Genomic DNA, 12,494 nt, shown 5'->3' with positions numbered 1-12,494 from the left:
ACTGTATACATTTACTTTGGAGCTGTTTACTCTCCTAACCACATTTCATTAGCTGGCAACAACTTGGCTGAAAAAAGTCTGCCTCATCACATTTGTTCTGAATTCCCTAACAGGAAATCCTGACGCTGTGTTTGGGAAATTAAGCTTAATATGTGTTACAGCATCCTCCCTTTCACTCCCGCTAAACCCTTTTCACTCATGTCTCTAACAACTTGGCATTGATGTGTTACTAAACTAGCAGAAAGTTGTCAGAAAAATTGGTGGCCATTACATTTAAGCTTGTAAAAATAAGAGACCTTGCACTAAATGTATCAAAGTTTTTTTTCTGCTTCATTTCTGGCACATGCTGCAGGTTATTTGCAATCTGCCATTGATGTTTAGAAAAAAAACTCATGTTCAATTTTGAAAAAAACTAAAGTGACGTGATCTTTCAAAAATCGAAGGATACAATCAGAAGCCGCTTGTCAAACTAAACGCTAAATGATAAGCTGTTGAATATGCAAGCACAAACAAATATTGTGGATTATTCTTAGGAGCAAATATGTCTTATGCATTAGATTTACTGTCACTCTTAAAAACTCCTGACTTTTGAGAGCGAGAAAAATTTCTATATATACCTAGATGTTTTTTATCTATAGTTGACTACGAAGAACCTTGTGGGAAAAGGCCATTGTTACCATATTGCATTTCCAATGCATTTACCGAGGTAAAAACAGATTACTTGGGGATCTACCCCAGAAAATAGGGACTGGACGAAAAATAAATACTTTTTCATTTACAAGGAATGTTTGAAAGTGGTTTTCATTTTTCACCAGTTTATTTCAGTCATATCAGTCTGATCTACAGCTCATAATGTATGCTAACTTTTTGTGGATTGTTGTTAGTTTGGACCTGTTAACTTTAATATATCCTGAATCCTCTTAAATCTGGCATAATTGTCTGTGGTGAAAAACGGTGTCAATTCTTAATTTTAAGCAATATTTAGTGGGTTGAACTAACTAAGTTCTAATGCGCGATAAAAAACAACCACAACCTTGTAGGGTCCTTCACTTATTGTTAAAGGGAGAAGCTGTGAGGGTGCATTTACTGCTCGTTTGGGACCCTTAACATCGCATGAAACGATCACAAGTTTGTGGGTAAACAAACACTGGGATTGAATTCTAACTGTTAAATTTTCTCTCTTCTTTCCTCTCTCTTTTTGATTCATTGAGAATCTGCTGCAGTTCCAGCTGTACAAATATATTTTAGTGACGCTGCATATTATTTTAAGCATGGTAGCTGTGTCAGAAGCATTGGTTTTGTTGAGCCCCTCTTCCACACCTAGTGTCTGAGGAAGCATGGGCCAAAACTGCTGCAGTAGGCAGAGTTATTGTGCAGCACCACTGACCCTTCTTTTGGATATCTTAATTTAAACACTCACAAAACAAACAGCGTATGCAAATAAAAATTGCAGCCGGTTATGTTCTGGGTCTCAGTTGACTCAGTGTATCATGCAGCGTTGAAACTGGTCATAGGTTGTCGCTTTTGTACTCTTCATTGCAGTGTGTATAAGAATGTTAGTTCTTCTTTGCTTGTTTACAGATCATTGCTTGGTTAATTGCTCTTTACAAGGCCGTATTGTGTTTGCCTACTTAGTTTTCGTAAGTCACTGGGACCAATAATGTTTGGTCATACGGGCAAGATTCCTCAAATACAAACTGGTGTAGGTCACAGAGCCATCCTGAATCTGTATGAGCTGCCAAGTAAGGCCTTTGTGGGACATGGTAGCCATAACGACGTAATATGGCCACGTGGACCTCGCGGATGCGTCAAGCATAAATCAGGCTTAAGACTTTCTGCAGCTTCCATTCACTGCTACTGTGTTACCCACTCGCTGCATGACTCTTTAATTAAACCTAATTAAACCTGTGTTTAATGATAAATCATTTTTCATTATGGAGGAAGCCAAATACAGGATAATCCAGGAGGATAACCTGTTATAAGAGGCTGTAAAATAACCAGAGGTATAATGTAATGGTTTGTTTCAAAGCAAATTTATGTGTCAAATCGCATACTGTCTATTTCCCCTGCATTGTTTACATTGTTTTACATTTCAATTGTTTACATAAATCGCTGCTGCATCGTTATCCTGAAATTTAGTGCAATTTACTGTGATTTTTCAAGCTGTATGCAAACGGAATTTTGTTCTGTACGCACTTTGTGCATACAATATGACAAATAAAGCTGTCTAAGTCTAATATAACTCTAATGTAAAGTAAGTTATTCAAAGTTATATGGTTGATAAGAAAATGACAGAACTGATGCATGCATGCATCAGAATAACAATGCAAAAATCATCTGAACATGGACATAATTTGTATATTTTGAATAACAGGCAGAATATGCTTACAAACAGAGCACTTTTTAATCCCTGGTGAGGGTGCTGGTCTGGTAGGTCTCCAAGCTGCTGCTCTTAAGCAACATCTGTACTGACTTCCTCCTCACAAGACAAATTGCCACATAAATCTCCATCTAATGTTTTCACATTCAAGCTGGAGACTTTACGATGTCTTCTTCCTTCTTGGATTGTCATTGTGTTTTGCACTCAAATATATTTCGGTGTTCTGTGGAAAACATCATTACTTTTCATCAATTTTCAGCTGTCACCTCACCTTATGTTTGCTTTCTTCGTTTAATATATTTTTTCGTTTCAAGTATAAAAAGGAAGATGAGCGACAAGGTTATGTATGCTTTCACAAACACATTTGTAGTAGTGATATAAGCAAATATGTTGTCAAGACAAACACAACGCCTGATGGGGGAAGCAAGTCTTTAATCTGGCCTGAACAACAAAATGAACCTCAGTAAATCATACAAAACAACAACTATTTTCATCCGTATGATAGGAATGACTGACCCTGACAAAGATGCTTCCTCTGAATAATTTCTACATATTTACACACATTATTGTTTTGTGACAGTAGAAGGCTGCACATGACTCGTTGCTTTCGCCCAAAGGATCTTAATAGTCCCGGATTTCATTCTCTAATCCTCATCTGTCGTTCAGTAGCATCAGTCTTTTCCTCTGTACGTGATGTTCGTGAAGGTAGATGTCGCTCCTTTATAAAGAGGATTGTGACCCTGAAAATATAACAACATGAAGACACGATAATGTGAGAAATTAGACCTGAAAAGCCAGGAAACTTTACAACAAAACGTCTAAATGCCTAAAAAAAAGAAGAATTAGATGCATAGTGTGTGCTTTCACTTCTTTTAGAAAAATGACTTCGGTGATACACTGAAAATTGAGGCTTGTGAGATTTGTGAGACCACAAAGAGGCCAATTACCAGTACAGGCTGATTAGCATCGGCTAATTTAAACCCAGCCCTTCTCTGGCTGCCTTTGTTCTGCTGGGAGTAACAGCATGACACGAAATAAAAAAGAATCCACAGAAAACTGCCAAAAGGGCTGCACGTGTGGCCTTTTATATGTTTTAGTCAGCAAAGAATTATACTTGCACGCCTCTAAAAAGGAGATTTCACACGTATGCGTATCTGAGCCGTTATTCGATCCTTTCCAAATGCACAAATTCATAAAAGCTGCTTTTCTGCATGTGCCACCTCCTGCATTGTTTACCCACCGTGTCCCACTTGGCCTGAGCACGCTCTTCCTCGAATTTGGCAAACTCCCGCCTGTCGTGGATGGTAACCAGCAGCTTCCAGATCAACAGAGCGGCCAGGCCGAGGAACAAGATGGCTCCGGCCACGGACAGAAGGACCACCAAAATGTCCGGACCCTTAGGGCAGTCTGGGTGGAAGGGACGGGAGAGACAAAGGGATGAGTAGAATGGAAATGCAGAAGAGGATAAAACTGAGATTGGGCTAGAGGAAGTCTGATTTTATGTTTCCTCCCATGTGTTTCTGCATCCGACAGTTAAAAGTGTTGCAAGAGTATTCATATGCACTAAACTTTGTCCCTTTTTTGCCTGCACAAAAAGCACATGTACACATTTTTTAATGTAATAGACTTTTGTGAAGAGGGCAGAAAACAAAAATAGTTTTTTTTAACATTTTTAACAAATTGCAAGAAGCTATATAAAATCCTTTGCAACCAACAGCCTTCAGAAGCCACCTGATTAGCAAATAGTGTCCATCTCTGTGTACTTTAATTTGCGTTTAAACACAATTATTCTGTAAAAGCCTCAGAGGTAATTTAGGGGTGCTCCAGAGAGTCACAGCTCAGGTGGGAAACTCGGTGGACAATACAGTTACTAGTTATATACTCCATATATCTAACCTTTATGAGCAATCGCAAACTATTATTGACTGAAACTCATGACAGGTTCCCATTTGCATATTGCCGCAAGCCTAGTAGAGGACACTGCAAACATGAAGATGGTCCTTTTGTCAGACAAAACCAAAATGAAGGTTTTTGGCCAACATGCAATAACCTACATGTTGTGAAAAACAAACTCTTTACAACACCCTGAACACACCATCCCTGTGGTGAAGTGGCGTCATTATCATGCTGTTGTTGCACATGTGACAACAGACATGTTTATTTGTGTATAATGGGGCTTTATTCCGTGAAAACAACCAGATTGTTCATCAATGGCTTCACAGTGCTGGCAGCTTACGCTTGAACTGGGCTGCTTCTTCATAAATACTACACACACTAGTGTTTTAGTAATAACACAGTTATTTATCGCCATAAACAACTATGAACTTGGCTTACAATATCACATTAGAAACGGGAGAAAATCAACAGTTTTATACATATGCTTATTTGTACCAGTGGACCAGTGCTTGAATAAACCTATAAAGGTGATTTTATGTAGGAAGGCTAACTGTCTTCCTACATAAAATCAATAGGAAACCAACCGTCAACTTGCCGAACATCCGTCAAAAAGAAGCTAACGGTAGTTAGCTTTCAAGCTAGCGGCAGTTAACAGTTATTGCTAATAGAAAGAAGAATCTCAAAATACAATCTATGCCAACGAAATACTGCAAATACTTCCAACGTTTTCTGTCTAATGCTTGTGCACTTAACCCACCACCCATTCAGCAGGAACCAGTAAGGTGGTCAGAGTCATTAGGAAAATGGAGGAAGCTAAATACAGGATGATCCAGGAGGATAACCTGTTATAAGAGGCTGCAAAATAACCAGAGGTATAACATAATGGTTTGTTTCAAAGCACATTTATGTGTCAAAATGGGCCAGTAAAAGTCCAGCCCTTCATGAAATGGAAAATCTGTGGCACGACTTGAAAATAAGCTGCGGATGAAGCAGATCTATGGTCTGGTAACCTATTTAACACGAATAGCAGTTTCTTTAACAGTCTGTTAAACATGTTCAAGAAGAACAGAGGAAGGCCCTGCAGTGGAAAATATTGACATCTTGGAGCCAAGGCCACAGCTCTCCCTTCCCTCATTATGGTCTGGAAAAAACGCAACAGGAATCTGATTTGAGGAGTTTCAAAACGGACTGACAGCAGTGCTCATTAACATGGAACATTCCTTCACCAGAACGGAAGAAAACTCCACTCGGTGCACCATCCTTTGTGTGTTTCCTATCATTTATCATACAGAGAAAAAAAAAAACTTGCCCTTAAATCATCCACCAAATACCCTTTACAGTCTTAAGGAGGAAGTAAAGGACTAAATACTGCTGACTCGTTCCTTGTTTTATCCCTACATCTCATTAAAGTAATTCCTTGAAGGTTTGGTGAGCTTCACGATGGAAAACCGTTCAGAAAATCATCTCGACACAATTATTAACCCTCTGACTAAGTTGGCCTGCAGTTCCAGGCTTTAATGGCTCCTGGGAGAGGTTTTCATAACAGCAGATTTGTTCCAAGGTGTTAGGCTACGCCAGCGAAGCAAAGAGAATACAAGTCCAAGTACAAATCTTTTGTTTTAGTGTATTACCATCAACTACTGACTGAGCAAGCATTAGGTCATTCAGTTTTGTGTGTAGGGAACTTTTTGATTTGAAACAGACGTTTCCAAATCGAAAAGGGCATGTATCAAATCTTGTACCCAGCCTCTGAGCCAATGAATACTGGAGAACACCAGCAGCATATGTATAAAGTAAAATATATATATTATGGCATTTAATAAACAGAATTATTCTAGCTTGTCGCACTTAACCAATTTAATTAAATTCATGTAGCACCAATTCACAAGACACGTCACCTTAAGACACTTTATAAAGTCAATTCAATCAAAGCTTGCTGACAGAATGGTTAAAAAGTTTTCAAAGACAAATCAGATCTTTCATGTATGATGGCACGTGATTATTAGGGGCTTTATAAGTGAAAAGGAGAGTTTTATATTCTGTTCTGGACTTAATAGGGAACTATGACCTCTCTTTTTAATTTTTATCAGAACTAATTAATTATAATAGTCCAGCCTTGGAGTAAGAAATGCATGGACTAGTTTTTAAGTGTCACCACTGGACAGGATATTTAAAATTTTGGCAATATTCTGGTAGTGGAAAAGAAGTTCTCGAGGCCCGTTTAATATGCAGAACAATTTAAGTTATCCTTGGTTTTATGTCTTCAAGATATGCCTGTAGTCTAACTGATAAGATTCATTAAGATTTACGGATAAATATCTGAGTATCGGTATAACAATTGAAATGTATCTTATTTTACCAATCGCACGCATAATTATAGTAAAAAGAATTGGCCCAAGCACTGAACCCTGTGGTACTCCCCAAGTACCCCTAGATACTGAAGATTTATCACACATGATGAAAACTGGAATCTGTTGGAAAAATATATTTTAAACCAGTCTAATGCTTTTCCCTTAACCCCCACTGTATGTTCAAGTCTTTCTAAGACAATATTGTGATCAATTATATCAAATGCAGCACTGAGATCTAACAGGACAAGTACAGACACAAGTGCATTATCTGAGGCCATGAGAATATCATTAGTGACCTTCACCAGTAACTAAGGCTACCTTCATGCTGCAGGTCTTGATGCTCAATTCCGATTTTTTGCTGAAATAAGATTTATTTGAGGTGGCTGTTCATACTACCATTGAATGCAACCGGCATCATTCTGCGCTTTGTTTCTAGAAGTGTTCAATAAACTACTTCTACCGTTTGGGGACGTGTAATGAAAGACAGTGACATGGAAGACGGATAAAATGCAACATGACCGTTCAGTCAGACGCTTTGGAAAAATATGTGATACGTATCCGAATTAATACCACATATGGAAGTGGCACAAATCAAATTTTTCTTTTTGCCATGAAAAAGATGGAAATGGGTCGCATATGTGCAAAAAGATCGGATTTGGGTCGCCATTCCCTGCTGTGTGAATGTAGCTTAAAGCTCTTCAAACAGACCACAGATCAGCTTCAACAGATACCTCCAATGCTGTCTCACTTACTTAGGATAAAGATGTGATGTTTGGGAGGATCCCGATGTTTTTATTTTAAATAGAACCCATTTCACTTATAAAGAATCCCATAAAGTCGTTACGGCTGAGAGAAGAGGGAACAGATAGCTCAACATGTATGACTGTGTCAGTTTGGCATTTTGTTGTTTGCCATGATTTGGGCTTTTGTTTGTGTTTTTGGGACTGATTGATCTTCCCCTATTCCATGCTCCTCTCAGCCATCACTCAGAGTCATAATTAGCTCCACCTGCTGCTGTCCAATCATCACCAAGTCGCTCCACCTGTGACTCCAGCTACGTATACCTGCCTCACTCACCACTCCCTGCCAAAATGTCTCTCAATTCACTGCCTGCACGTCTTAATCAATTCCTGCCATCGCCAGGAATTGAGAAGACGTCTCAACAACTTAAAACGCAAACTGTATCCACCTTGAATATCAGGTTCCCTGAGTACAAATCACTCCAATTCTTCTTCTCCAGAAACAATGGAAAATATGCTGTTTTAACTTGCAGAAGGACTTTATATACAACAGTAGAGTATCTTTCAAGATTAAGTCAAACTCCTCAAGATGTGTATAGTGTGATTTCTTTTTTTTATTTCCAACTTCTTAACCCTGTGCTTCAATGTGTGCAGCTCTTTAAACCAGGGAGTCAGCCTCCTATGAATAATTCAATTATTTTTAAAGGAGATTACATTGTGTAATGCATCACGCAGCCTAAAACTAGAAAACTTTAATTTAATATCAGACAACTTAAATATATGGGTCTAATTGGTCCTTGTATCCAGGTAACAAAGTTTCCACCATATTTGTTTATATGCTATGCTAAAACATTCTGGATCTGACAACATGCCACTTATACTCAATTAGATAGAGTTCCTTTTAAGACAGAACTTTAACAAGAGCCACCTGGTTCTTTCTCAGTTTGAAACCTGTTTTATATATATTTTTTTTCTGATGGACATATTTCAAAAACAATTTTCTTTTTCGCCCACCTTCCTATTTTCTTGCCAGGCCTAAACCGTGCATCAAACCGTTTTAGTAAATCAGACCACACGTGTACGTGTGTGAATGTTCTTTCAGACCTTGTATGTTTCCAGGAGTTTTGAGTCACCCTACAACAGGAATGAAGTTTTACAGCAAACTTCAAAGCCCCTTTCTTCTTCTTCCCTTCCTCCTCCTTTTTACTTTGCTGAGTCCGACTCCTCAGCTGGACCTTTTGATCCTCTAACCACCACCCTTACAGCCCATGCACGTCAAACTGAGCCGGTACTTCAGGATGCTCCCTTCACCATTATCGACCCAATCATTGATTTATTTAAATGTTGCCTATATTTGTCTCTCTCTTTAAAAGTCCTGCTGCCTTCTTGTAGAGTCAGCAGCTTCCCAGAGGAGTAGGACTGCTGTTTACAGCCCTCTTTGACACAGCAGGGTGTGCCTGTGTTCAAGGCAAATTCCAGGGGTGCTACTCTGATACCCACTCCTGTCTAAATTAAACACACACACTCATTAAAGGTACAGTCCAAAGGACGGGCTTGTTTCTCTGGGCAGTAATGGTCATTAAAAGCCGTTTTACACAAAGCCCTCCCTCTGTTCGGCTGCCAAGCGAGCCGGTATCAGAAAAGTGGTGACTGGTGTTTGGATGAGGAAAAACACAAGAAGATGTGGTTTGACGTAAAATATTTGAACAATACTGTTGCATTGGTGGTGGTTCAACATGCATACCTTTCGCTGTAGTTACTTGCAATTTATTATTCCCATAATTTAAACCAGATGAGGAAAATTATTATTTTAATCTATTACATTTAAATGTCCATAGTCTTTTAGAGGCAGTAAACGTCATTTCACTGCATTATATCATCGTTAACTTAGATTAGATTAGCTTCAACTTTATTGTCATTACACAGGTACAGGTACAAGGCAATGAAATGCAGTTTAGGTCTAACCAGAAGTGCAATAGCAGCAAGTGCAGGATAAACAATGGTTCCATAAGTACAGGACATGGGTTTTTACTGAATAAATATAGAGATGGATACTATTATAAACAGAATTTAACTGATAGATCTGTCCTAAGAATATAATATATAGATAACTAGTATTGTGAACTAAATTTACAGCTGGATATGTACCGAATATAATATACAGGTGGATATTACTATAAATAGAGTTTTACAGATATGTACAATAGCATAATATACATGTACAAGTTTACTTGTACTATGAATATATGTACAGATGGCTGTACATATATTCTTGTTGCTTTTCTACAACAAGTAACTTTTCTACAACAAGTAACTTGTTGTTTTTCTGGTGATGTTAAGCTAAAAAAATTAGTCCTTTGTATTAGTCGCTCCTAAATGTTCCTTCATTTGATTAATTTTGATAAAGCGCATCAGCTAAAATTAGCTTTAGTGACTCTAGTGAGGTGCAGAGAGGGTGTGCTGTAAAGGAAACTCAACTTGGCCAAGAATATGTTTTTTCAAGTTATGACACCAAAAATTTTTAAATTAGGAAGCAAGATACTCAGTTTAGCTTATTTTACTGCAGAATCATTATACATTTTACACTTAAATAATTTTTTTATTGTTCAAAAGCACCTTTTCTTTTTTTCCCCCTTTTCTTTTTGGGCTTGTTCCACTGGGAATACCCAGAACTTGCTGGAGGGACTATAACATATATATATATATATATATATATATATATATATATATATATATATATATATATATATATATATATATATATATATATATATCCAGTCTCGCCTGGGAGCACCTAGGGGACCCCTAGCTGGAGGATGTCACTGGGAAGAGGGATGTCGGGGTTTTTCTCCTGGACCTGTTGCCCCCGCAACCCGATCTCAGATAAGCGCAGGTACAATGGATAGATGGAAAAGCTATATAAATAATTTTTTAAATCTCCCTTCTGGCTCTTAGCAAATAAAAAAAAAAAAATATTTAGGTAATCCTAACCGATATAAAACAGGCAACATTTGCTGTGGTTTCATGTTTGTCATAAAAAACGTGATCTTTTCTCTTTTTTTTTTTGTTGCACAGTGGCTGTAAACATTTAGTTTCGGCTTCATGTAAAACTTTAGAGAGATGATCTTGTTCCCCTCTCCTGTGAGGTGTGCATGTGTTGCCTACCAGGCTCTTTGACCACAAACAGGATGGATTTGCCACTGGCGTCCTCATAGTACTGGAAGTGCTCCACGCAGTCGTCTTCGTCTTTGTACGAGCAGTTCACAGCGTTTGTGTCATGGAGCACTGAGTGGAAAACGTCAAAAAAATATCCAGTCAGTCAAAGCATGAATCTGTGCCTGTCTGTTTGATAAACGGAATATAACTGTCAGTAGTTTATGATATGATGATGAACACATGACAGACACAACTGGAAGCAAAAGCTGCAACAGAATTATAGCGATCAAAAGGGAGTTACAGCTACGAACATTAAGATAGATCTGCAAGTTTACCTTCCACAAACATTCTGAATATTTACCAAATCTTTCGTAATGTTTATTTCGAACGCATCAGAATAAATATCTGGACATTATGTTGCCACTGGCGTCAAACTATTGCATATTGCAAATTATTTAACCAAATATTTTTCCTCTGGTATGTTGTTATGGCTTTCTGTAAGCATTCTAAAGAACATTAACTATCAGTTATATAATTCGACATGATCTAATTTGCAACTAGAAAAAGCTGTTCCTGCGTAACAGCGAGTGAGAATGCTAATCGGCAGAATGATTTGAGCAGAAGATGCAGAAGATCAATGCAAAAAAGAAAAAAATAGCTGAAAAACATTGAAATCTGTTTTGAAGAATTTGAAAAAATTTAAGAATTTGAAGGTATTTGAAGAATTTGAAAAAAAAAATAATTAGAAGAAATAGGAGAATGTAAAGAATTTGAAAAATTTGAAGAATTTCAAGAATGTAAAAAAATGTGAAGGAATGGGAAAAATTTGAAGAAGTTGAATTTGAAAAAATTTGAAAAAATTTTAAATTTGAAGAATTAGAAAAAATAGAAGAATTGAAAGAATGTGAAGAAATTTGTATCAATTTGCATTGATTTCAATGGGAACAGCCAAAAAATCGCACAAAAAGTGAAATATTTTAAAAAGTATAAAAGTTAGCATAACCATGAGATATAGCAGGCATGCCGGGAACGAGACGAACGTTTTGATACTAAAATTGTTGAAATCGGTTGAAGTATGCGGGAGTAGTTAGACGCCGACGGAATAATAATAATAAAGAAAAAACAGGAAAACAATCAGTGAGATTGCTGTATAGCATTCTCACTGATAAGAAAGCTGCGTCGGCAATACGCATCTGCTGTTTTACCAACTGGAGCTTAGACAAGCTAAGTCTTACCTATTTCATCCACAAGCACAATCTCATCTTTGCAGATACGACTACATGTGTTATCGTCATGCAGCCTGCCCCTCTTGAAGTGTTTGCACTCCACACATTCCCTGTGAGGTAAGCAAGCACATTCAATGTCATTTCATCACAAATACACAATAACGATGAGCTAGATGTTTGAAATTCAGTAAAACTTGTGGATTTTGTGGGGCTCACTTCTTCATGGTGCATGCGTCTGGGCAGGTGGGGCACTTGTCACACGTAGCCCCGTACGCCCCCGGCTGGGTGCACTCGCAGGCCCCGCACACACACTGACCCCTGCCGCTGCAGAGCAGACCCAGGTTGGACATGCAGGTGTCCGTGCGTCGGGAGCAGTTACAGTTCTCGCCCTGCCAGTCTGGTGCGCACTGGCAGAAACCACAGTTGCAATCTCCATGGCCTGCGAGAAAGAAAAAAGGCCATTTCTGATGAGTTACCAGCTAATTCAGCTTCCTACGTCACATGTGGTGCAGCAATATAGTCATAATTGATTAAGAAGAGGAAGGAACAAATGTGAAACATGGATGTAATAAGTTAATGGTGTGGTGAAGGTAGTAATTAACTCCTTTTGGTAGACAGAACTTAAATATGTTAAAACACTTAAACATATTGAATTTTTTTTTGCTGGCTCCATTTTCCATATATTACCCAAACCTCCAGTTTATACCCAATTCATTTTTAAAGACTACATTTGAAATCTGTTTTG

The 12,494-nt window shown here is 38.0% G+C and overlaps 1 protein-coding gene across 2 annotated transcripts in view; it reads right to left on the bottom strand.

The window, feature by feature from the left end:
• Positions 1 to 2,792: 2,792 nt before the first annotated feature.
• Positions 2,793 to 12,494, bottom strand: part of LOC105919522 (integrin beta-3) — a 37,662-nt gene continuing 27,960 nt past the window's right edge. For both annotated transcript variants that reach the window (XM_036141828.1, XM_036141829.1), the window contains exons 11-15: positions 11,966 to 12,188; positions 11,759 to 11,859; positions 10,533 to 10,652; positions 3,621 to 3,787; positions 2,793 to 3,120 (exon numbers count right to left, since the gene is read on the bottom strand). In XM_036141828.1, the coding sequence (XP_035997721.1) occupies positions 3,052 to 3,120; positions 3,621 to 3,787; positions 10,533 to 10,652; positions 11,759 to 11,859; positions 11,966 to 12,188 (680 nt within the window). In that variant the 3' untranslated portion in view covers positions 2,793 to 3,051. The remainder of the gene's footprint in view (positions 3,121 to 3,620; positions 3,788 to 10,532; positions 10,653 to 11,758; positions 11,860 to 11,965; positions 12,189 to 12,494) is intronic.

This window comes from Fundulus heteroclitus, chromosome 10 (assembly GCF_011125445.2).
Source record: "Fundulus heteroclitus isolate FHET01 chromosome 10, MU-UCD_Fhet_4.1, whole genome shotgun sequence".
Classification (NCBI taxonomy): domain Eukaryota; kingdom Metazoa; phylum Chordata; class Actinopteri; order Cyprinodontiformes; family Fundulidae; genus Fundulus; species Fundulus heteroclitus.
This window is presented reverse-complemented; position numbering and strand designations above follow the sequence as displayed.